The sequence below is a fragment of the Nanorana parkeri genome, unplaced genomic scaffold (assembly GCF_000935625.1).
Source record: "Nanorana parkeri isolate BGI_ZX_2015 unplaced genomic scaffold, ASM93562v1 scaffold1643, whole genome shotgun sequence".
Classification (NCBI taxonomy): Eukaryota; Metazoa; Chordata; class Amphibia; order Anura; family Dicroglossidae; genus Nanorana; species Nanorana parkeri.
This window is the reverse complement of record NW_017307911.1, coordinates 69,092-96,020: the sequence shown is the minus strand read 5'-3', so window position 1 is coordinate 96,020 and position 26,929 is coordinate 69,092. Positions and strand designations below refer to the sequence as shown.

The 26,929-nt window shown below is 41.2% G+C and overlaps 1 protein-coding gene across 2 annotated transcripts; it reads right to left on the bottom strand.

The window, feature by feature from the left end:
- On the bottom strand, window positions 1-26,414 carry LOC108799149 (arylsulfatase E-like). Of its 2 annotated transcripts, XM_018570967.1 has the most exons (10): window positions 26,340-26,414; window positions 23,117-23,257; window positions 22,209-22,330; window positions 16,680-16,802; window positions 13,758-14,178; window positions 10,877-11,013; window positions 7,402-7,536; window positions 3,759-3,921; window positions 2,666-2,787; window positions 1-421 (listed from the first exon to the last, which is right to left on the bottom strand). In XM_018570967.1, the coding sequence occupies exons 2-10, from the start codon at window positions 23,248-23,250 to the stop codon at window positions 72-74; spliced, it is 1,707 nt and encodes a 568-aa protein (XP_018426469.1). In that variant the 5' UTR covers window positions 23,251-23,257; window positions 26,340-26,414; the 3' UTR covers window positions 1-71. The 2 variants fall into 2 exon arrangements, with proteins under 2 accessions (XP_018426469.1, XP_018426470.1); XM_018570968.1 differs by lacking the exons at window positions 22,209-22,330; window positions 26,340-26,414 and having other exon boundaries at window positions 23,117-23,202.
- Between the last annotated feature and the right edge of the window lie 515 nt (window positions 26,415-26,929).

Here is a 26,929-nt window from a genome sequence, read left to right as displayed (position 1 = left end):
TGTTGCACCAGTTATGTAAATTACAGTGAGTATATTATTTTCGTAGCCAAGGAAATGACTTTATTCTAGATCTAACTACTACTTTCTTTGTTGCACCAACAGAATGGAAATGTCCTACAGCACAGTTGCAGCCTGGGGTCCCAAAGGTTTTTTGTCCAGTAGAGCTGTTGAGGCACTGGATGCAGTGTTGAGTTATGATGTGCTAAAGCCAGCTGAATTTTCTGTAACACTTCCTTATAGAACACTGAGTCATTGGGCAGAGGATTTGCTTCAAAAGGATCATTGGAAAGGTTGAAAAGTAATGGAGGAAGGTAGTATAGAGCATTCCCTCCACTGCAAGCACAAAGCTTTGAACCGTAACATGCATTTGCTCCTTCTGAGAATTTTGGAGACATATAGTGGACTTTCCAAGTAGTATTACCTGATGACAAACACAAAGAAACATTATACTGTATTGCACAGTAAATACAACATCACCAAATCAACCTAATTCTCCATGAAAGCTTTCCAAGTCCTTTGCAGCAGTTTGCTGTACACACTGCTTTTATTCAAGCCACAAGGCCTTACACAATTTCTATGTCATTAATATTGATCTCTTGGCCCCTCTGCAGCCCCTCTTCTCACCCCCCTTGCAGCCCAGAAAAAAAAATAGATTCCATTTTTATTTACAGAAAGCTGTAGTCACGTGGTGCACTAGTCCTGGGTCTTCTCTTCCATTTACAGGAGATGGGGTCCTCCTTCGGGTGTCTATGTCACGGCCTGTGACATGGACACTTTCTATTGATTAGCCATTGACAGAGTCCTCTTAGAATCCAGAAGAGGTGATGTCAGTTGAGGTAAAATATCAGGAACTGGCTAACACATGGACACATCTGCAGTGCTGGATTAGAGGTTCCACAAGCCCACAAATTACATGAGCGAGGAACCTAGACAGCAGACTTAGGTGAGTATATCACGTTTCACAAGGTTAAAAATGTAAAACAAAATGCAAGATGGGTTAGAGGGGGCTGGGAGGGGGAGATAATACTCAGGGGTTAAATCTTGAAAATATGTTCAAGTCCCCAACTTTTAAAATGTTTATGTTATTTGTGTATCACTTAGTTGTAGATTCTCAAATCATCTCTGAATTCATGTTGACACTGTCCTTCCTTCTGGAGGGTGGCTACTTGTAGACTGATGGACTACAATCTTAATTTTAGTTTACTAACTTGTATTGAGAATATGGTCTATTACTGGAGCGAGCCTGGAGCAGTGGATATTTTACAAAATGCACACATGATGCTCATTTGATGACATTAAATAATACTATTTTTATAATATTATTATTTTGTGTATTACTAAAATTGATTGAATCTAGTCATGTGTTAAAGTTGTACTAGTAATGTCTGGCAAAACACATTTGTTAGGTCGAGATAATTTGGATGTGGTACTGGGACCAACCGTTTAATATACAGGTGAAACTCGAATAATTAGAATATCGTGCAAAGTTCATTTATTTCACTAATGCAACTTAAAAGGTGAAACTAATATATGAGATAGACTCATTACATGCAAAGCAAGATAATTCAAGCCATGATTTGTCATAATTGTGATGATTATGGCTTACAGCTCATGAAAACCCCAAGAACCCCAAACCCACAACCTCAAAAAAGTAGATTATTACATGCAATCAATAAAACAAGGATTGTACATAGAACAATATCGGACCTCTGAAAAGTACAAGCATGCATATGTACTCAGTACTTGGTTTGGGCCCCTTTTGCAGCACTTACTGCAATTACTTTTGCACGATATTCTAATTATTCGAGTTTCACCTGTACACCTAATTATTGTGCCTATCATACACTTTTCACTTTCCCTTGCATAGCTATCACAAATTCATGCTTACTGCCAAATTGTTTTTGTTCTGTTATATCTCCTGTGTATCACATTGGACGCTCACTTGGATGTATACACAATTTACCAGAACCTACACATGGGTGCTACTCTCTTTTGTTTGGCTGCTAACAACTTGGGCTCCCCAAACCTTGGAGCCATTCTACTGCTGGATAACATTTTTAATAAGGCATTCTCCAAGAGACTATTAGTTATGTAAACATTTAGAGTTTGTGATGGAGTCAGTTAGATCTGCTCCTCTAGATTAATCAACATTTAGCACACACCTCTTTCTCTTCAATTTTATAGGTCAATTTGATAACCTCCAAACAATTCCTGCATCACATTTTTTATTAAAATGTTGTTAACCTGCTGTTAACACCATCCATAACCTGTCCAGTGAACCTTACATCACTGCCACCAGCACTTGATGGTCTGTTATTGTAGGGTTGTAGCACACAATGGTCTGTTATCTATCTATATCCCTCCAATAGGGCCAAACTGCTAAGTGTGATGAGTCCTGTAATACACATGCTTTCTACACTTGGCGCTTTCTCATGCCATGACCATGTGCACACCCCAAGAAAAAAGCTTAAAGAGTTTTGGTGCTGAAATGAGATCCATTCCAGCTCCTAAACTCCAAGAGCATTGATCCTGCATGCATTTACAGGACATGAGCCATAGGGTGGAGGGTACTTGAAGCTCCTCCTACTTGGCATAAGGGGGTAAAAATAAAACACTCTCCAGTGTGTAAGTTTGTAAAATAACAATTGCACTTTTTTAAACTTACTTCTTGTGTCTTGCCATCGCACTGCATGCAAATACTCCTCACAATAATGAAACATGAACTCATGTTCAGAATTAGATACAGTTCCTTGCACAAGAGGCATTAGATCCTTTCCATCAATGATCCTAGAACCAAGGAAACAATAACTCACTACACAAATGCTAAAAATTAGCAAGCACTGCCATAAATGAGATCATGACCTTAATGAGAGGCCTGGTCCCTTCCCCCCCCCCCCTTTTTTTACGCCCTCTGAGCTTTTGTGCAGCATTATCCTTAATTCACATATTCACCTGGCCAGCGAATCCAGCACTGTCCTACTGCAATTCGTTGTTCAGGTGATACAGCTCGAGTCCCACACTGCTATCTTGGTGCTCTTCAGTCATTAGGAGCTGGCTGCCTATTCCAGGTGATGGGGATATCCCAGGAGGCTGCGGGAGTAGGGCATGTCATTCTTGCCTAGGCGAGAATGGTGGCAGGGAGTGGGCGGCTTGGAAAAAAAATGTAAAACAGGAAAAAAAATAACATTCCTTTTCAAAAAAGTGACGGGGGAGGATTGCAGTGGGTTGTAGTAGCATTTCAGAGCGAATTTCAGATCAGGCTTTACGTAGAACCTCAACTTCTGTCTAAGTTGAGATTAAGCCTTCCCCCCCAATGCTAAGCCCCAACTCCATCCCCCCCCATAATTCGCCTGTCAAATGTCAGAACTTCAGTAAGGGCAGTAAAGACTCTGACAGATGAATAGCAAGGACAGAGTCCAGGGGGCTCTACAGGGACTAAGGAAATAATGTAAATAACACCACTTGTTGTAGGTTTTACAATATGCTGCACCTGAGCACTTTTGTTTTCTTAAAAATATTTTAGGTAGATCAGGTTCATATATGGTTTAAGATTTTGGAATGGAAGTGCAAAAATATGTTGCCAACAAAAAGATTGTTTATCAAAATTGTAATATTTTCTATCTTATCCTAAACTGTTGTAATGATATGTGGTTTTCCACTAAGACAGCATAAATCTTCAGCAACATTGTACTAAATACATATGCATTATCACTACTGAAGTGTAATAGTATTAAAAAAAGTTTATTGAAAAATCATACCTGTCATGAGGCAGAGTGCCTCCTCCAAGCTTGATTACAGTGGTGAATATATCCATTAGACTGGTCAGTTTATCAACAGAGGTATTTGCAGGAAGAATACCTGGCCAGCGAAGTATTCCTGGTACTCGTATTCCACCCTCCAGTCCACCCATACCTTTACCACCTGGAGTGTACAAATTAAAATAAGAGGTATAAAATATACATGGTAAATAAAAATATAGCTGTAGACAAAGTTGTCTTTTAGGGATGTTCAGATACTGTTTTCCTTGATGGAGAGAAACACGTAGCTGACGACCTGCAGTTCAAGAGTCTCCCAGCTTCTGTTTCATTCACTCTGTGCTTTTTGTATCTCTCTTGCTAATTCTATGTCATTATTCATCCTGTAAGGGGTCTTTAAGAGATATGTTTCTTCTCCCTAGGATATGCATAGCAATAGTCTTTGATTTGAGGAAAATGATCCTCGAAAAAGGGAGAAGGGGCATAGGACTGGGGGTCAGAGTGCTGCTGCAGAGCCTATGGGGGAAACAAGGATCAAAACCCACCCTGTGAGAGAAATTGTGATGACATTTCTGTGTCCTGGATGAACATGGCAATGCTGGCTGTGTTCCCCTAAGGCCAGTTGAGATTCTGCAGAGGCAGAGAAGGAAATAAGACGCTATATCAAACTCCCTCTTAAGGCCAAGTACAACTGAACAAGTGAGGGTGGACCTGGCTGCAAAGAGCTGGATGTGTCTGCCAAAGGTTCTGAGTGCTGATGGGGGGGAGCATGTTTGGCCTCCAAAAAGCATTGACTGTTGCATATCATTGTGAACTCTTTCACCATGAATTTGGCACTTGTCGTGTATGTACTTTTTTTATGGTTCTGAAGGACAACCCTCCCTCTGAAGGACAAACTTGTCATGTGAGCAGCCCTAGCAGATGTTGAAATCCTAGCACCATTTTGATTTGATTCTTAACATTTCTGTTAGAGACACACTATGAGAGCTGCTAAGTTATTGCTGCACATCCAATTTACAGTAATGGGTACATATTGTTTTGCTCATTTTGGAAATCTGATCTGATCAGGGCTGCTGTTATGTTAATGCATTACAAGAGTTCCAGTATATTTCTTTATCCATGATTTCCATGTCACCATAAATTGTGGGTACCTGTCCTTGGATCGGGCTACTTACTGTTCAACCCTTCGTAAAAAATTAATTTCTTTGACCCAATCTTTAATTTGAGGTGTATCTTGAGACCTCCAATAGCTATTACAGTTCTTGCAGCAAATTAAAAAAAAATCAGTAAAATGTTTATTGCATCCAGACATGGAAATGTATCCTGGTACTCCAGGTGCACTATCAGTAAAGAACCTGAGCATTGAGAGACTGTGTATGTTGGTAGAACAGCGTGAGGTGCGGGGGCGTATCTGCCGCGAGGCAAACAAGGTGTTTGCCTCGGGTGGGAAGATTCCGGCGGGGCGGCAAATGTACCGGCCCGCGGGCCAATTGCGGCCCACGAGCCGGTACTTTGTGGCCCGCAGCCAGCTCACAAGTCAGCTCTGTCAGATGCAGACCGTGTAGCCGAGTCTGCGCCGGCACCGGATCCTTTCGGCCAGCGCTCTTTCAGTGAACGCTGGCCGAAAGGATTGTGCAGGATCGATTGGTGAGGTCACCAATCGACCACCGATCACCGGGATCTTATTTTATATGCACAGGGGTTGTATTTTTTTTACGTGTACGGGGGGGAGTAGAAGTGTATTAGGCTACATTCACACCTCTATCTTTAGGCGCAATTAGGGATTTATGCGTGTAGGAACTTGCATTTTCCTGCAGCAGAAATCCCTAAATTGGCGTTTAAAAGTGGCAGCTGTCACCTAAGTTAATGATGTAATGTAAACGCCTGCACACCGCATGTAATGGTACGTGACATGATTACATTTCGGTTAGGAATCAATCACTCTCCCTGGGCGCAATGATTGTGCATTCAGAGAGAGTGTTTTCTAACCGCATGTAATCATATCACATACCATTACATGCGGTGTGCAGGCGTTTACATGGAGCTGCTGTCACCTAATCATTAACTTGAATAGGTGACAGCTGCCACTTGTAAATGCCAGATTAGGGATTCCTGATGCAGTAATTCGCAAGTTTCTGATGCAGGAATCCCTAATCGCACCTAAACCTACAGATATGAAAGGGGCCTTATTGTCAGTGTATATTAGTGTCTCAAGTACCAAACCGGATATAGTTACATTTTATTTTAAAGTATGAAATTTGGCAAGCGGCCCCCAAGAGAGAAAAAAATTTGTCGAGTGGCCCCTGAGACGAAAGATGTGGGAGGCTAAGATGGAGCTTCAGTCGGGCGGCGAAGATGACAAGGAGGCCGTGTCGGGCGCCAAGGATCTGGAGGCCGTGTTCCAAAGAGGTCAGGCCGTGCAAGGTAAGAGGACTGTGCTGTCAGAGTCCAGCATAGATTTTGCACAGCCCACCAAAGAGTCTCAGTTGTGTTGTGCAATACCCTTTGGTGGGCTCTGCAGGATCCGTAGGGGGCTCTGCAGTCTGCAAAGCTCACCACAGATCCTGCACAACCCGTCTGAGATCCTGCGGACTGCAGGGTGTCAGGGGGTCTCTGCAGGGTATGTGGGGGGGCTTTGCCAGGTCTCAGGGGGGCTTTGCAGGATCCATAGGGGGCTCTGCAGCCGGCAAAGCCCACCACAGATCCTGCACAACCCGTCTGAGATCCTGCGGACTGCAGGGTGTCAGGGGGTCTCTGCAGGGTATGTGGGGGGGCTTTGCCAGGTCTCAGGGGGGCTTTGCAGGATCCATAGGGGGCTCTGCAGCCGGCAAAGCCCACCACAGATCCTGCACAACCCCCCTGAGATGCTGCAGGATCTGTGGGGGGCTTTGTCAGGTCTCCGGGGGCTTTGCAGGATCTGTGGGGGGCTTTGCCGGGTCTCGGGGGATTTGCAGGATTCATAGGGGGCTCTGCAGCCTGCAAAGCCCACCACAGATCCTGCAGAGCCCCCTAAATTCCTGCAGGGTTTCCTGAGATCCTGCAGGGTCTCAGGGGGTCTCTGCAGGATCTGCGGGGGCCTTTGCTGGGTCCCAAGGGGGCTTTGCGTCACATAATAATGGTCACACCAAGAAAGGTTGATGTGTCTTCTGCCCCTGCATCTGCCTTGTGGGTACAGGAGTCTGAAGGGACTGGACTCTGGGATGGGGGTGCAGATGTGATTTGCCATCCAGAGTGAGCCTAGAGACTGAAAGGTGAATGTTGGTTTATCATGTTTTTCATGTGTCTTCTGGAGGGGGGAAGCTTTATTATGCTCAGAGAGCCCAAGTGTTGTATGTGTTGCTTGGGCAGACTGAATTGTGTGACCCTGGAGGCTTCAAGTGATGTTAAGTGTCTCAGCTCTGAAATGAAAGCAATGCCTCTAATTGCTCTGTAGTCACCACTGCTTACAAACAAGTCATCATTTTTGGTCACAGATTCCACCGTTCAAATCGTCTTTAATAGTGTATAGTAAATAGAAATATATTATAGATATAGGCCTGAATAGTTACAAGCTTTATCGTTACTTGGTAGTTTTAGTATCCTATTCAATACCAAAAAATAAATAAATAATGAAAATTATTATTCATGATGGTAAATGAGTCATTACCTCTGTAAACTCCATTGTAGCCTCTCAGATGAGGACTTCCATGCATTCCTTCCAAATATGCCCCATTGTCTGATCCAAAGTAGGTCAACGTATTATTCACTAAGTTTTCTTTATCAATGGCTTCTAGTATTTCCCCTTAAGTGAAAAAAAAAGGTTTATGGCGTTTGTATCCATATTTAGCTATTCAAGCCCCAAAACAACAATGTAATACAATGCAGCTTACCAGTCCTCACCAGATGTGGTGGCTGCTTTATTTTTTCTAGCTTGTTATCTTGCCTTTCATTTGCTGCTTCTGACGGTAACACATTTTCTGTCCTAGGGTGACAATGCTCACTTATCGTACTGTATCTATGGAGGAGCAGCATTGTCAGCTTAGGACAGGAAGTGTGTTAGGTCTACAGTGCGCTTTCCCATCTCCGTAAGACTGTGGAGGTCTTCTATAGTCCACAGAGAGACCTGGCAACAATGCTAACTAATAACAGTGCAGAATATACAGAGTGCACAGGGAGTTATCAGCTCATTTGGATCAATGTGTATTATTGTTTCACTTTTGCAGATATAAAAAAATGCTATGATATAATTCATAGACCAAAAGTTAGCAAATAAGAGAAGTTCACTGTTAGGGTTTTTACATAAGTATACTTCCTAAATCCTCATTTATGTTTGGAAGTGTAAAAACATACCTGCAAATTTGGATGTGAATGATTTTAATGTCCAAATAGGTCATGAAGTGAGTTGATAAATGGGATGACCCTAAACAGGTCTCTGACACAAAGGTTCAGGGGAAAGCAGCCAAACCAGTTTTAGTGCAGTTCTGAATAAAGCTTTAAGGTGGCCATACACTGTACAACCATCGCAAGACCTTAGTCTTGCGATGGTTGTAAAGTACTTAAAAAAACATACGATCTGCCCATCTTGGACAGGCAGATCGTACTCTCGATCATCGCAAGCCCTCCCCGCTGAGGGAGAGACAACAAAGCTTCTGGATACTGCTAAAGCAATAAGTATGAGGGCCTAATTCTACTTGAAACTTTTGGGAAACTTTTTCACACCCTGGCACACTCTTCTCATTCTACTAAGCTTACGATGACTGCAAATGGGCAATGTGCGCACACCGGTCCGTTCGGCAGTTGTCGAACCAGCAGGCCACTAACTCGCCGAGAATCGTACGATTCCCGGCGGGTTTTCTAGCATGCTGGTTCGACGGAAGACGTGCGACCGTACAGTAGAAACGGTTGCACGCCTTCCATACACTGCACGATTCTCGTACGATCGCGGGATTTCCCGCGATTCTCGTACGAGAATCGTGCAGTGTATGGGCACCTTTAGACTGGTCACAAAAAGACCTTCCATAACATCATGTGTGATGTACTGAATTACTTAAGCAGCAGCCTGCAAAATATGTAGCTTAGAGTGCCCAATCAGATTTCATATTTTAAAGATATGAAGTGTTGCTTACTATGCCATTTTACACCTTGTATAATATACCTAGAGATAAAACAAGCACAATCCGGTAAAGCCAGATTTTGATAATGTTCAGTTTTCTCTGATCATCACTGTTCTTTACACTGATTTATTCAGCATATCCTATAGTCCAATTATAGAAATGAATTATACTCAGTAATAATGATCTACATAGCAAGTTATAGTCAGGAGAGGACTGGGATCCTTGGGCCAGGGGAAGACCAAGACAAGTGGGTCTTTCATTGTAATCGATAATATAAAATCACCTGCACTCCATACAGCGTACAGACCTTGTTGAAAGGTTGGTGTTTTGAGTGACAACACGGATGGCGCTGTGTCGGATACAGTCCATAACAGAAGTCACCAGCACTCGATTATATGTGCAAGAAGTTAAGAACTTTTTATTACGTTGCCACAAGCGTCATACAGCCTATGTTTCGGGGCCAGGTGGGGTCACTATGGCGCCCAGAAGAAGGGACCCTGCGTGGCCCTGAAACATTGGCTGTATGACGCATGTGACAATTTAATAAAAAGTGCTTTACTTCTTGCACACATCATCGAGTGCTGGTGACTTATATTATGGTCTTTCACTGTAGGAATAGATTTCACTGGTCTACAAAAAGTGTTTCACAAAAAGGGTGCAATACTGCCATAGTGACTGGAGAGCATGGTGAATCATGGATGTTCCTAAGGCCTTGTTCACACCAAGCGCGGAGCAGGTGCAGAGCAGATCAGTTGCAGACTGGATACAAAACTGAGTCCAATGTATTCCAATGGTATTTTTTGCTCCAGTTCACATCGCAGCATGCAGTTCCAGAGCAGTTTCAGAGCAGGTGAAAAAACTGCAGCAGGCCCTATTTTACCTGCTCTGGATCTGCAAACGCATCAAAAACGCATGCAAATGCCTGGAACGCACTGAAAGCCCATTTTAAACTTACTTTTTTTTTTAGCCAAAAATGTGTCAAAAAACGCATCAAAAACGCATCTAAAAGACTAGCGTGCGTGTGCAGAAACCTGACCGTATCTGCTCTGCATTTGGTGAGAACAAAAGAACTAAGCTAAAGGAAATGGTTTATTGTGACACAACATTTCACATTTTCCAATATCAGCTTCATTACAGAGCCTCAAAGAAGATTGTTGCTGAAAGACTTTCATCTGCCAAAAGTTATGACCACAGATCTGAACAAGAAGCAGGCAGATATAAAATGCCCACAACGTGTGTCAATGAGTGCAGGTTCTGCTCTGATTGATATCTAAATGGTGAAGTATCTCTATTCAGGGCCACCAGCCCAACGTGTCTTATTAGTACTGGCTTCCCAGCCCAGTCTTACCCCAATGTAAGCTATGAGGGTGCATTGTAAGATGGAGCAGTAAAGCACACCCAAAGCACAGCCATTGTAGCAGAGCCACCAGCCCAACATGTCTTATTAGTACTGGCCTCCCAGCCCAGCCTTACCCCAATGTAAGCTATGAGGGTGCATTGTAAGATGGAGCAGTAAAGCACACCCAAGGCACAGCCATTGTAGCAGAGCCTGCATATGAAATAATAAAATATGACTGTCCCCATACCGAACATACAGAATGAAAAAGTATACATAGAAACATTGAGGGGAATCTATCAAAACTGGAGCAGACAAAATCTGGAGCAGCTGCGCATGGCAACCAATCAGTTTCTCTCTTTATTTTCCAATCTTAAATGAACAAACTGAAGAGAGAAGCCCTTGGCAACTGCTCCAGATTTTGTCTGCTCTAGTTTTGATAAGCAAGAAGGCTGGCTATTGGTCAGCCTGAATTTGTTGGAAAAGTCTGGCCGGTAAATATGGCTTCGGTTTCGTTATGCAGGGTTATGCATGATCATGTCTAGACTCTGACCACAAATTCCCTTCAATTTTTTTTTTCATTAACATATATTGATAACACTATTTAAATTATTTGGATTTATTTTATATGTCTATCTAAAAACACTAAAAATTGTATAAATTCACTTTATACAGTGCAAGAATTAACTTACCAACCATCCAGTCCATTTCCTCTATATTGTCTCCATACAAATCATGTTTGCTCCTTCCTCTAAACCTCTTAGTAGTATAAAAAGGGGTGTGGATATGCAGGAAAGATACAAATAGCAGAAAGGGCCCATTTTTATTCCTAAAAAGCAATTTAATTCCCAATTAAATTCGTCTATTTTACTTTTTGGACTTAAAGTGTACCTAAAGTAAACATGTGCAATTCGTTTTGTTCCGAATTGAAATTCGTACGAATGTCTGCAAATTCGGACATTCGGATGCATCTGAATTTCTGAATGACAGAAATAGCAAGGGGAGGCAGGTGAGGCAGAGCCTCACCTAGTATTCTGGAGGAAAAAAGGTGTCAGTTTCAATCCTGAAGCTGACAACTTCTTCTTCATTCAGACCAGCTTCTAACAGTTTACACAGAAGGGAAAGCCTCCCCGCTGTGTAACCTGTCATGGATGCAGCACTGCCTGTTAATTACACAACAACAATCTAAGGCCAGCAGACTGAGAGTGATCATCACTGGGGTGGATTAACTCCACAGTTAACCCTTAAACACCCAAACAATAGCAGTGTCTTAACAGGAACATGCGCCGTTCTCACAAATGCTGTGACAATTAAAAAAATGTAAACAATGCCTGCAATGCCACTATCTCTTCAGATAGACAAGGATACTTCTTATTTAGAGAGTAGAGATAATCTTAACAATTTTAAAAGATCATTTTTAATAAAAGGGATGGTGCAGACAATGTAACAGAAGAAAGATCTGGATGGGGCTCTTCCTCAAGTAAGGCTTGCAAAGGTTCCTTCAGGACGTTAAAGGGGAGCTCTTCTTTGATGATACACAAGACTCTTCTTTTCATGTTGCAACGAGAGCTTCTGTCTGCCTTGCAAAGCTTTTTTTGAGTTCTCTAGGAGGTTTCCCTGAGCCGGCCCCTAGTCCAATCAGCAAGACTCAGCAAGGTGAGCAGGAGGTCCGAGGCGTTTATGATCTGCTCTCCAGCCCCTCCCAACCCGTCAACTTTATATTAATACCCATCTGTCCATAGTTTCATAGTTTGCTATCAGATAAACCACAAATCACTGTGTATTGGGAAATTATATAAGCCTTTGTGCTTATATAAATCTCACTATCATCCTATTTTTCTAATTACTGTGATATTTCACATAATGCTGGCCCCTGGATATCTTACTTTCACCCCCACATCCAGTTCTCTCATTCCTCTGGCAGCAGCAAAAATCCACTCTAATTTTTATTTCCTTGGTTTCAAGAACCAGCTCCCCCTTCTTATCTGCTATCTAGAATGCCCACTCTGTCTGTAACAAGCTCACCTGTGAGCTTGAGTTTTTAAACTCCATGAGTTTTGTTTATCTCCAACTCCTTTAAAAGATAACTCTGGCCCAACCTTTTTTTGCCATAGTTTCCTTTAGGGTCACAGGAAGACATGTACTAATGTCGTCCTGTTACCTGCTATTGCCCGCTCTATGCTGATAGCGCAGAGCCTTGCTGCAGCCGGGATGGATCCTGACAATTTTGTTGGTATCCACCCGGCTACCTCTCTAGAGGCAAAGCCAGCTGTGCCCGCCCCATCCCCTGTCTGTCCCCCCCAGCCAGCGCTGGAGAAACAGAGAGGGGAGGGGGAATCCCTGTGGAGAGCGGTGACTGACAGTCACTGCTCTCTGCATGGAGATGATTGGGAACTGAGTGACCGGTGGCATATCATCGCTCAGTTCTCGATCAATATAGCCAATGTGTGATAGCTTCAGTGTTACACATCAGCTATAATTATGGGGATGAGTGTATCTCACTCTCTTAATAATTCTCCTTTAACTTATTTGCTGTTACTGACACTTGGCTTCAGGCATCTGATTCCTCTCTAGTTGCCTTCTCCCATGGTGGTCTCCACTAGACTTACTAACCCAGACCCAGTAGATGAAAGGAAGGTAAAGTTGGAATCCTTCCACTGTTCTACCAAACAGACCTATTTCATCACTCTCATCAATTCTTTTATACCCCTAACTCTACTTTGAACCTCAATGCCTCACCCACTAGCTCCTTCATTGCCCAGGAAATTGCCAATCATTTAAAAAACAAGATAGAGGCAGTTTGTGACAAGATCTCCACTGTCCAGATTTCTCTTCCACTTAATATACTACCACCACATTTAGTGCTTTTCTCTTTTGACCCTGTTACTACATAGGAGGTTACAAATCTTTTATCTGACATCCACCTAACCACCTGGACCCTGTGTTCCCTCACAACTACTCCGGTCACCATCTTCCTTTATTATACACTCTCTAATTTACATCTTTAATTGTTCTTTCTCTACTGACACCTGCCCTTCCCCTCTAACACTTGCACCAGTCTGAATAACTTAAGACCCATCTCCTTGTTCCCATTTTCCTACCAACCTTTGGAATGCCTAGTCTACAACCATCTGAGATAATAATAACAAACCTCCTGACCCCTTTCCATTTGTCTTTCACCCGAAACTGCCCTACTAAAACTCACTAAGGACCTACTGACTGCGAAACCCAGTGGCCGATACTCCATACTCATACTATTAGACCTTATCCTCTTGTATTGAATTGTATTGTAACTGTTACTTTCTCCCTTATATTGTTAAGCCCTGTTCACACTTTTGCTGAAAAATAAATCCTGTAAAATATTAATAATAACAATAATAATAATATTATTATTAATAAACAGGGCTAATGCTTTCTAACTCATAGCAGTTGAATAGAGCATGGGAAAGAAAGAAGCAAAAAGAAAAGGTATACTTGCAACCTGCATAAAGAAAACACAGGTTTGCTTTAAATATAAACCTATATACTGTTACAATATTATAAATATTAAATATTTATATCATATATTCTTACCTAATAATAAATGCCTTGGCCTCCTCAACTATCTGGCTAACTTTTAACTCCAGATCCATTGGTTGTTCGAAAATGTCAAAGTTTCTCATTAATATGCAGTTCCAGTGTGGTAAAAATGCAAGGGCTACATACCAATAAAGGAAGAAAATTGTGGCAAAAAGTGCAAAAACAAATATTTTCCAGGGAATAGCGATTAAATGTAATAGTTTGATAACTAGTAGTGTAAGCACAGTGACAACAAATACCTGTGCATAAAAAATCAATTCTTTCTTGGTATTCAGTAGGATTTCACTTGGTCTTGAGGCTTCACAATCATTAAAAAGAGAGAAAGGAATACCAAAAAAATAATCAAAGCCGTGGTTTAATGGATGGTGGCAAAAGTCATTCCTTGATTCACAATTTACACCTAAGTGCCATTTTCCTGTAAAACAAAAAAAGGACAAAACAAAAAAAAATTTAATGGTTGTTCAGGTAAAATAAATAATTATTAAAAAAAGAACAGGATACATCCCATACAGATATGTCCTGTTGCACTCCTTACCGAGTGAAAGAATAGACCTGTAAATCAGGCGGGTGCTTGAAATGACCACGGATGGCATCGTGAATATCACAAAGTCGAAAAAACGTCACCAGCACACCATTTAAATGTGAAGCAAATCCATTTAATTACACACTTGTCATTCAAATACCATTGACATACCATGTTTGAATGACAAGCATGTGTCATTAAATGGATTTGCTTCACATGTAAATGGTGTGCTGGTGACGTTTTTGGACTTCAGGATACATCCCAGACACCAGTGTGCCTCAAAATACTGCTGGGTCTAATGTTTGAAAACAATATATTTTCATGTTAGGATTAAAAGCAGTAGACTGCGAAAAATAAGTTGCCATTTGGGATGAGCAGAATGATTTTAGTAAAACGGCTGTCACAGAGAAATTAATGCCATGGGTAACATTTAGCAAAAGTAACAATTCTCATTTTTACTAACTAGTTGCTTGGGTGAAATATGCATAAAAACATTTATTTAGAGTGTTTTCGGGAGGTGCATTTTTGATTATTTGTGTACTATCAATTTAATTTTTAATCAATCAATTACATTTTTTATTTGACTTTTTTCCACTTTTTTCTTCGGTGAAAAAAAACATAAAGAAGAAACCTCAGCACTCTGGTTCAGAAATAGATGCACTTCATGGGTCTTCCATAACACATAATGCTCCCTGACATTAGAGAATCCCTCTCACGTGTTTCACTCATAACGTGTGAGAGGGATTCTCTTATGATGGGGAGCATTATGTTGTATATACCGGTTTGTGGATTACAATAAAGCTTGGAAATGTTATGGAAGACCCATGGAGTGCATCTATTTTTGATCTGGAGTAATTGCAGGGGAAGACGCACTTTTCAGCCAGCACCTGAGGGATCTCCACCACAGGAATCCAACCACAGAAATGAAGCAGTGAGAGTTTTTGTATTTATCATTTAAACAAACCTCAGTAGCTATTTAACTATTGTGTTGCTGCCAACATAATTATTACAACCACTATAGAAGGTTGGAATTCTTTTTACATTTTGTTTCTGTAAACTGCTGGCATTTTGAAGATAAGACTGCTGGGAAGGTGCCCCTTCCACTTTAACCCACGCCATGTGTCCCGGCCATACCTGTCCCTCTTGGTGCCGTGGACATTCATGGCAGGTGTCAGGATAGAGAGCGGTGGAAGATCAGTGAACATCTTTTTCCTGGTTTCCTCTGTGAAATATGACCCTGGAAGCACCCAGCTCTGACCACCTCAGGGTTCAGAGCTGACAAATCCCAGTGGCTCTGGCTGGGGAAGAAGCTGATCTGTACTTTATTGGCTTTAGTAGAGTGCATGGGTGACTTCAGGGGGTGGAAAAGACCCCAATGGCTCCTTAAAGAGGGCCTGCCACGTGCACTATGCTATCATATACTGTAATTATCAGCTCCCTTGTGATAGCAATAAAGTTAAGTTAAACAAATAAAGTTTAATAAAAGAAACACCAAAAAACACTTTTGAGAGTCCCCACCACCATGTACAGTAAATGAGTGCAAAAACAAGTGTTGGGTGTGCAGCTCTATGAAAACGAAGATTGCACAACACATATTAGTTATCGCTGTACATGCCAGAGTGAGAGCAATAATCCTAGTGCCATCATCCATGGTTAACCCTTAAATTCTGATCTGTAAAGGCTTCTTAAGTACCACCTTTGAACAGTTTTGGTTAGTCTTTTGCCATTTCACAGATGCAATTTTGAGCCTTTACATAAGTGGCAACTACTTGACTCATTGGGGAGATTTCCTTTCACTTTTTTTAAAAACAGGTAGTCATGAGACATAAACCTAGTGGGACTGCAATAAGAAAAACACTTATTTTCAGTAAAATATAAAGGGTTAGAAAAACCTCTATCAGCGTGTTACAATTTGCTGGCCCCATGAAAAAGTCTTACCTCATTTGTTATCCTGTTAGGATAGGTATAAAAAGTGATGTGAAATGCCCTCCCAAAAAGTCATCAATAAAAACATTAGTCTTAAAAATATGTTTGTCTGGAGTTAGGCATACATAAGCCCACTACCAATGTATTCCAATGTAATCTGCCGATTACTGTCTATAATTTATTATGATTATTTTCTGATTGCTTCTGTTAAAGGGATCATTTGGGTAAAACATGATTCTGGTGGGATGATTTCCCTGAAGTATATGAACCCAGTAAATAATTCACTCTGCTAGCTATATTCTATATACATGACTAAATTATGTGTGTCAATTTCCACATTAAAAGAACAGACAGTGTCTTCACATCAATCTCTCTCATTTAATTCGACTACAGATGTTAGATGAAGCAAGGCGGGCACTCTGAAATATTACATAGATGAAATATGAATACATCCCAGCAATACTCACCAAAAATTCCTGTGGAATAACCCTGTTGCTTTAATATCTTTGCAAATGTTGTTTCATTACTGGGCAGTCCACCAGATGCAGCATTCCACATCAAAACCTTATAACCACTGTTCCCTGTCATACCTAATAAAATAGAACATAAAAGAATAGGGAAAATAGAACAAGGAAGATAAGCATCATTGTTTATACTATAATAAATGTACAACTCTAATTACATTTAAAAAAGTTACATAGAGTACAAAACAGGGTGGATAAAACTTTTATGCAAACAGATAATTCTTTTTCACAACACCTTGCAACATCAATAGACGAAACTCCTGAATTGAAATTTCCACTTTATGTTTTAGACACATAGCCAATCAGAGAAGGAGCTAGGGGAGAGAATGCCTCAAAAAGTAGCTTTCGGAAAGAGTACTGGTTTGTCCAAAATAAAGGTAGAATTATTTTAAAACCTGTAACTATTCTAAAAAATGGTAATAGCAAATTTACAAAAAATAAACTATTGGGTAGACATCAGAGCATGTGAGGGGCCACATCTCAGGCCCCCTATATTTAGCAAGCGGACCCCTTTTGCCCTGGTGGATTCTTCAAAGGAATATATGAACTTAAGCAAGGGGGACAAAATTTTATTTCTCATGAGTGTTCTAATAACTGTACTGTGTTCCTTCCTTAAATCAAAGGTACCATCTGTCCGCTGCAGCTCAAACTTTTAATTGAGTATCAAATCAAAATAAAATCCCACTCCACATTCAATGACCACCAGCATGCAGGGGCGATCAGCGGCTCTTCAGGACTACACACAGGTAGGTCACATAGCACTAGCAGTATGTAGAAGCTCCTAATGAAGCCTGTATAGGACACAAAATGTTCAGCATTTACAAGTGGTACGCATTTATAGGACATTTTAATCAATGGTTTTTAAAAAATAGATTTTTATCTTATATGTGAATTGCTCTACGTACACCCCTGTGGAGGTGAAAGTAAGGAGTCTGTGAAGGTTCTCATTCATCCTTGTCATGGTATATCTGTAAAAAACATAAATCAAGGCAACTGGACTTGCTGTATTTTTCTAAAAGATGTTTCACTGATCATCCAAACAGCTTTCTCAATTCAGAATGACTTGTATGAAAATTCTCTGGGAATTAATATGGTGAATGAATGTTGCTGTAATCAACATAATCTGTTAATTATAACCAGCATAAGGTTAGAGACCTTTTTTTTGCTATAGCAGAAACTATCAAAAATAAAAAATCTTTCTTTTTTTTTTTTTTCTTTATTTAAACATGGGTTTTGTCATTTCTGATTTCTGAGCTGTCATTCACAGTGTCCATGGAAGAAGCCATGATCTGTACTTGATCAGCTTCATTAAGGTCCTAAAGGAAGGTTAGGGGTACGTCTACATATGAAAACAATGATTGGGCCGCATATCTTGGGTATTGTCACGTACACTGGAGTCAGGGCAATAATTCTAGGGCCATTGGTCATGGTTAACCCTAAAGCCTGTATAGGCTTTAGCATCACCTATGGACAACTTGGGTAGCCAAAGTTTATCACCATTTCACAAGCACACGCAATTTTGAGGCTTGACATGTTTGGTATCTATTCCATACTACCCCATCTTTTACATTTTAACAGAAAATGGGTATTATATTGCTTGTGAGAACAAAAATTAATTTTAATGCATTATATGCTGAAAATTTAGGTTGATAAGCTGTTAATATCTAATACCGCGTGACAAAAAAATTGCAACTGGCACAATTTTATTCTCTGATTTCAGAAAGTATATAATTTTGGGGGCTTGAAGCAATTTTCAGGCCTGAAATGGGCATCTTAACATGTGTGTAAAAAGGCAAAAACTGCACTGGCAGCATGTCATTTAAATATTGATTTACTTCCTACATGGCAGCGCCCAGCTCCCCTTCCCCATTTTTGACAATTCCCTTCCTATTAGCCTTGCAAACAGCCAGAATCCGCCCCCATAGAGTTCACAGGGATTTGGTTTCAAGCTCCCAATTTATGGACTTCACACTGGATTGAATGAATCCCTTGTGAACCAAACTCGGCTGCATTTACTGATCCTGATGTTTGTAGAAGACAAGGAAACATTATGAAAACTGCACTAGCATGTTTTCGTAATGTTTCCCACTGCATTCGCCTATTCTCTCCAATTTCACTGAGGATTGCTGTTATCTACCGGCCACCAGGACCATTATCTCGCTTTCTGGATGACTTCTCTGCCTGGCTACCCTACTTTCTCTCCTCAGAAATACCCACTATCATTCTTGGTGACTTTAACATTGCTAATAAAATTAACACCCCGGTTTCCACTCAATTTCTTAACCTAACCTCTTCTTTTGATCTAACACAATGGTCAAACACTCCTACTCAATCTGATGGTAACATACTAGATCTTGTTTTCTCCCACCTATGCACTCCTTTCAACCTCTCCAACACCCCTTTTCCCCTCTCAGACCACAACCTTGTCAGTTTCAACCTCATCCTATCCCCAACCCTGAATCCACCTACATGGCACACTGTCACCCGGAGAAACCTTCGCCACCTCGACACTTCTCTACTCTGCTACTGACTACCTCTATGACAAAATCTCACCCCTGTCCTGCCCTGACCTGGCTATTTCTGTCTTCAACAGCTCACTTTCATTCTCCCTAGACACCTTGGCTCCCCTCACCACACGCAGACTTAGACCACGTCCACTACAACCATGGAAAACAAAAGAAACCAGACATCTAAAAAGATATAGTCGCGCTCTTGAATGACTGCGGCGAAAAACTAGGCTTCTGCAAGATTTCACCTTGTATAAAGCTGCCCTCCTAAAATATAATTCCTTCCTCCTTGCTGCCAAACAGACTTATTTTGTTACTCTCATTAACACACTCTCATCCAAACCTCGTCAACTCTTTTCCACTTTTAACTCTCTACTATGTCCCCTACCGCCACCACCCACTAACTCACTCACTGCCCAGGACATTGCCACTCATCTCAAAAACAAAATAGATACAATTCGGAATCAGATCGCCACTGTGCAGTCATCTTCCCCTATTCATGTTCCAGACCCACCATCACACTTGTTACTCTCCTCTTTTGACCCGGTCACCACAGAGGAGGTTACAAAGCTTCTCTCTGACACCCACCTCACCACTTGCCCCCTGGATCCTGTTCCCTCACCACTACTTCAGTCACCCTCTTACTCTATGCTACACTCTCTTACTCAAATTTTCAATCTCTCACTCTCTACTGGAATCTTTACCTCCCCTCTAAAGCATGCCCTGGTCACCCCAATACCCCAAAAAACATCAATGGACCCTACCGACCTTAACAATCTCAGACCAATCTCCTTACTCCCATTCACCTCCAAACCCATAGAACGCCTTATCTACAACCGCTTGAGCCGCCAACCCCGCTGATAAATGCCCAAAGGATAAAATCCAAAATATTAACAACCGCTTACAAAGCCATCCACAACTCGAGCCCCGGCTATATCTCCAACCTGGTCTCAAAGTATTACCCTAACTGTCACCTACGCTCTTCACAAGACCGCCTGCTTTCCAGCTCCCTCATCAACTCCTCCCATGTTCGCCTCCAGGACTTCACTATAGTCTCTCCCATCCTATGGAACTCTCTACCCCAACCTGTCCGTCTATCTCCCACACTGACTGCATTTCGGCGATCCCTTAAGACTCATCTCTTCAGGGAAGCCTATCCCACCTCAACCTAACCACTGAACAATTACTTTCTCAAACAATCATCCCCGCACAGCTACCTCCTCATGTATCACTTGCCCCTCCCTTTTAGATTGTAAGCCCTCACGGGCAGGGCCCTCCTCACCATCTTGTCTTGAATTGTATTGCGACTGTAATGTCTTCCTTATACTGTAAAGCGCTGTGCAAACTATTGGCGCTATATAAATCCTGTATAATAATAATAATAATAATAATGTTTTAACAAGGTTCTTAATATGATATGCAGATCATTTCAATCTGCCATATTTACAGTTGGAGAAGGCTGTGGTTAAGGATAACCTCAAAACTGACAGTGGATGAAGAAGGAGGGATCTGTGAAAACAAACAGAGAAAGAGCAGCAACTGAAGCAAGAAAGTAAGAACAGTGTTGGTAGATAAGAGAGGCTGTCTGTGGATAAAGAAGTGGTTCAGCTTTAGCGGGTGCAACATGTGATGGGCCCGAGTGGACACATTGATGTACAGGCAAATAACATCCTTTTGTATTTAGAAATAATAAGATGACACATTTTCTGTCCAGTGTAATATGGTTCAGCCTCCCATGGCTTCCAATACCATCTTTATGCTGATGATACCCAAATCCATCTTTCCGCTCCTCAGCTCACCCCTCTGTCTCTTTACATATCACTAATCTAGTCACTGACATCTCAACATGGATGTCACACCACTACCTCAAACTTAATCTGTCCAAAACTGAGCTTATAATATTTCCTCCTCTCAGTGTTCCCTCCCTGTCTTCTCCATCACAATCAACAGCACTACAATCAACCCCCCCATCAAGCCAGGGTGCTCGGTATAATGCTAGATTCTGAACTCTCCTTTCAGCCCCACATCCAATCACTATCTAATCTTGCCGACTCAATCTCCGTAACAATTCTAAAATTTGCTTCTTTTTAACAAATGACAACGCAAAACTTCTAGATCACTCCCTTGTAATCTCTTGCCTCGACTACTGTAAATCCCTCCTTGTTGGCCTACCACTAAACAGGCTATCCTGAATGCTGCTGCCAGACTCATCCACCTTACCAACCGTTCAGTGTCTGCCGCCCCTCTCTGTCAATCTCTCCACTGGCTCCCAATTGCTCAACAAATAAAATAAAAAATACTAACAATAACATACAAAGCCATCTACAACTCTGCCCCCAACTACATCTCTAACCTCATCACAAAACATCACCCTAATCGTCCTCTCTGCTCCACTCAAGAACTTCTGCTCTCTATATCCGTGGAAGGTTATCATTTATCCAGGTCATTGTATACATGTCAAAAATAAATCAAGGCAACTGGACTTGCTGTATTTTTCTTGAAGAAGTCTTCAAGAAAAATACAGCAAGTCCAGTTGCCTTGATTTATTTTTTACAGATACTCCTGCTCTTTAGCTCTCTTCTCGCCTCCTCCCATGCTTGCCTTCAGGACTTTTCAAGAGTGTCTCCCATCCTCTGGAACTCCCTAACCCAATCGATCCACTTATCTCCAATGCTGTCCACCTTTAGGCAATCCTTAAAAACTCATCTCATCAGGGAAGCCTATCCCACTTCAACATAACTGCCCTTTTACATCTTCCACTAACTCAGTCTAAACAATTATTACCTTTTGTAACACTTGCCCCTCCTACTAGATTGTAAGCTCTCACGAGCAGGGCCCTCCTAACCCTATTGTACTGAAATTGTATTGTAACTGTACTGTGTCTCCTATTATGTAAACCGCTGCACAAACTGTTGGTGCTATATAAATCCTGAATAATAATAGTAATTATATATATATATATTACCGGTCCTTATAGGATATCGACCAGTCAGAAAGGCTGATCTACTTGGAGTGCATAAAGAAGCTGCAGAAATATGATGTGTAAGTTTCACACCTTCCTTTGCTAATCTGTCAATGTTAGGAGTCCTGAAAAAGATAATGCTTGAGAGTTAGTAAACAGATATCTGAAAATAAAAAAAGAAGGCACTTAAAGTGAACATGTGTTTGGCAGGTTTTCTTAAATGAGCTGCTTATTCTAATCTAACTTACTTTCCTGCTGTTCTGTTACCTAAGAGGGTGTAGAGCAGAAATGCAGTGTTAGCTCTGAAATGCTCTGGTTGGCGATTACACAGTGCTAAGGGCTTTTTCCCAACCCCCATACATCAGCCTTTGGGCCTGGCAAATGTCTGCTCAGGGACTCAGTCTTGTATTGTTGGAGGAAAAGGAGAGAGTCACATGATTCCTATACGAGTACTGGTATATAGTACTGGTATACAAGTATTTATTTTCACCAGAGGTATGTGGAGCAAAGAGATAGTGAGGGAAAACAAAAATAGTATATGTGGCCATTGAAGTGAGCCTGTTGATTTGCCCTGCATAGGCTATGCACAGCTTAGGTGCTAACAAATGTGCAGCATCTGAAAGCGGAAGCACAGAGTTGCAGGCTCTTAACACTGACCAGTTTCGGGAAGGCCACATTAGTGAGATGGGTGTTCTTGAGCATCTCAGTTCTATATTTACATTTCATTTTCTGAGGGCTAGAGGTGGGTTATGGGGGTGTAGTTACCCATGTGCCTATAACCTAAACAGGTTTAAAAGCATTTTTTTAGGTGCAATAATAGAAATTTGGTAGTATGCCCAAAAAATGGTATTTCCTTCTACATGAGAAAAAAAACAACATCACCATCCTAATAAATGCCCCAAAACGAATACCTTATTGTATTATTCCCAAAGCATCCAACATCTCCAATTCCAAGATCATCAGCCATGATCAGTAATATGTTTGGCTTCTGACCGTTTGTTGAACATGAACAAATAAGCAAAAGTAGAATCGTCAAAATGTCCATAATATTCCTGAAATAGAATACAAATTGCAAGTGTTACTCTATCACTGAGTTACTTAAAAGTGGGAGTCTAGGGGTGAGGGGTCTCGTCCATTCAGAGGTGGCTTGTGCATTGCATGTTAATGAACCTTATCAGATAAACACAACCCTCACATTTCACTTTCAAGACTTTCCATTGAGACAGGCCACTGTTGAAGGCCTAAGAAAAATCTGGAATCAGCCATCTTGCCTGATTTAACAAAACATCTAGGTAAGGTAAGATTTTTTTTTTTTTTTAAGTTATTTTTTAGTATGCTGTGTTAATAGCAACAAATAACAAACATGTTTTTTTTTCTAAATTTGCATGCAAAAGTGGAAATACATTTTAAGAATTGCTCCTTTCTAAAAACCTTAAGGAAAACCTGTCAGGTCAAAAAAAAAATGTGATCGCTGACATTACTGACTTTTTTTGAAGAAGCCAGCTCTGGAGATGTCAAATTGATCCTTCCTTCACTACTTTTATGAATCATTGACCCAGAACTAGTATGTGAATGTCACGTGTCCTGACATTTTATTGGTTCATGCTGCTTCTAGTTTAGTGACCTGTGAGTGGTAGCCGTACACACTTAAATTTCCCCAGTTGATTTCCCAATCCATGATAAACAGCAGAGATTGAGGAATCTTCTCTTTTGGCTATTATATTGAGACAGCCGGCACCTGCCAGTGTCTGTCTACTCAAACAGTGACTACATAGCATTTGTTTGACTGACAAATCTCTACCTGGCTCAAAGTGTGTTGGGCTGGGTTGTTTTCTTCTGGCCTAAGAGTCTTTCTAGGAGTCAGTTGTAGGACATCCATCCTACATGACATTTATGTGTCCTTCAACCAGTGCAATTCATAAATTAAATGATTTCACATCAGAGAGTATTGAAAAACTTAAAGGAGAACTATGAGGTGAGTGAAAATCCCTCATCCTCATAGTTTGAGCCGAAGTGTGACAATGAAACTGTCATACGTCGGCTCAATAGATCGGGAAGTGAGCGAACAAATATTGTCAGTGTTAAGAGCCTGCAACTCTGTGCTTCCGCTTTCAGATGCTTCCCGCTCCGATCCTTAAGTGCTGACTGGAGGAATGGACGGGGGAGGGGGCGGGTGCAGTTGGCTTTGCCTCTAGATAGGCAGAGCCAGCTGTCATTCACGCAGCTGGGTGGATCTTGCCAGCATTGTCGGGATCCGTCCCGGCTGCGCCGTTCCCAGTGTACCGCGAGCAGTAGCTCGCGATATACTGAGCTTTGGGTCATGGGAGGACGCTAGTATATGTCCTCCCATGACCCTTAAGACAACAATGGGGAAAACACTTACCCCATAGTTCTCTTTTAAATGCAACATGTCTTATCTTTACTTTACTACTTAAGGTAGCCATATACGGCTAGAATTTCGGCTAGTTCAGCAGGAATTATGCAATTCGACTACCTCCATACCCAGGACCACTGCAGGCCTTTAGGCCTGCCTGACATTTTGGGTATATTTGTGGCTATATCCCTTTTTTGTTGGATACTATTGTGATAGATGTTGCAGAGAATGAGTGGTGATAGTGTGAAGTGTTTTTGGTGCACACTGTCAACACTTTGTTTTTTTTGGGGCTTTTAAAATGATGTAGTAAGCAGCAATGAAAAAAGACCGCTCATAAAAGGACATTTAGGAACAAGTGCCTACGGTGCCTTAATTGCCCTAGTCTTAAAAGAAAACAAAAGTATCCTAATACCACAAATGACCCAATGAAAACCAAAACCAAAAAAGCAGTTCCAGAGCAAGCAATTACCGGTACTCACTGTTTTTCTGACATATATCAGCCCCTTAAAGCGGAACCAAAGTATTTTGTATAGGAAAAATTGCTAGTAGGTAAGTTTTTATGTCAGAAGAGACTTTGTATGTCTTTTTTACAATGTCTTCCTTGCCTGCTAGCATTTTTCTTCAAATTGTACGCTTAGTCACGCATTTGCAGCACAGTGTAGAAACTTACTCTTGAGTGAGGGGTGTTGCGAGGTCATCGATGAGGAGTAAGGACAGATGGTGCCACTTCTTCAGGAAAATCCTGACTCCCCATCACCTTCAATCAATAGAACTACAGACAAAAAGACTCTCTTAACAAAGATTCGCAGTCAGGATTTTCCTGAAGAAGTGGCACCATCTGTCCTTACTCCTCATCGATGACCTCGCAACACCCCTCACTCAAGAGTAAGTTTCTACATTTTTTTCTTTGATGATTTTTTTCTTTGATTTATTTCACACCGTATCCTCACCGTCGCAATTTATATTCATGTTCCCTGGGGATCATCTGAACAAATTGGATCGACCGCCGAACATATCACTCGGCCACAGAAATTAAGACTGCTCCTCCCAACCTTTTCCCATTCCCTCCTCTTATTTCCCTCCCTCCCCCTAAACCCCCCCCCCCGCCCCGCCTGTTTCCCTTGAGCGCTGTATTTTGGTACATTGTCCTTATAACTTTCCATGAGCCAAAATAAAGGCTGTCATTGCTGACGTTTTCTAAAAATGCTAGTTGCCTGCCTGTCATGCTGATCCAATGGCTTAGGTACTTTCTGAATAGAATTGAATATACATACTACAATTACTATGGAATGCAAATCTGCATATTTGTTCTGGAACAGTGACTTAAAAAAAAGTGTTGAGTCAATTTGTTTTAGACTTTAAAATATTCCAAAATTAAAATGTTTAAAAATTTTTTTATTAAGTGGGGGAAAAACATTTTTTTGTCCATATTTGTATAATTGGGAACATTCCCTTCTACTTTCTGTCCAGGAAGCACAACAGTAAATAATAGGAAACATCTCTACAGTGAGGGAAAGGATTTCCCCCTCTTCTCCTGTTGTGGTAACAACTGTAAGATTTTTGATTTTTTTACTACACTTTTGTGCAAAGGGTCACTGGGATAAACACAATGTGAATCACCCCAGCGTTCACACAAAACCAAAATGAAAGCTTTGGCTTTAGATACAATTTATGTTAATGGAGGCTCTGTACCTATAGTTATCAGATCTATATGCAGCTCTAATCATAGATTATAGGAATGAGAGGTACATTGTACTTACCAGGTGCCTGAAGGCTGCCAGTCTGCTCGTCTCGGCTTTGTTTAGCCTGGGTGGGGTTTCAGATATAGATTTCAGTATAGGTCTATGATCATTATATGAAAGAATATAAATTGTCCAACGTGGAACCAGCAGGACTGTAATAGGTGACTATGAAAAGGGGAAGCTCCCCTGGCATGTAAATTGTTGGAAATTGTTTAACTATAGTTGAACAAGGCTACTGTTCTCTGACCATGTGGATCAAAGTTTAAAATGAAACTGTTAGCCAAACACAAAAGTTTTGTGTGTGAAAGGGCACTTTGAACACCTTTGAGTTCTAAGCAGAGATATAAACAGCCTAAACATTCCACAGCTGAACACATAATATTACAGGATTACTGGTATATACAGTAACCTGCACAAAAGTTTGAATTTTATTGTGCTTATATTATATGGCCATTAAGGGATAATATTAGTAGACATGCATTGCAGAAGACATATAGAGGAGCTGGAAGTTTCACCCCCCAGGTTTCAAATGCAAAAAAAAAAAAGGGTATTTCCACAGTGGGGTGTGCGAGGACCCAGAGGGGAAAAGAAAAAAAGGGGGCTTTTAA

What these genes read in the sequence shown, in the direction of transcription:
- LOC108799149 (XM_018570967.1), bottom strand. Translation starts at nt 23,250, where the DNA reads ATGGACATTTTGACGATTCTACTTTTGCTTATTTGTTCATGTTCAACA. An exon ending in TCGATATCCTATAAGGACCG is followed by an intron (nt 16,803 to 22,208) that starts GTAATATATATA and finishes CTATTTTATTAG; the next exon opens with GTATGACAGGGAACAGTGGT. An exon ending in GCGATGGCAAGACACAAGAA is followed by an intron (nt 422 to 2,665) that starts GTAAGTTTAAAA and finishes GTTTGTCATCAG; the next exon opens with GTAATACTACTTGGAAAGTC.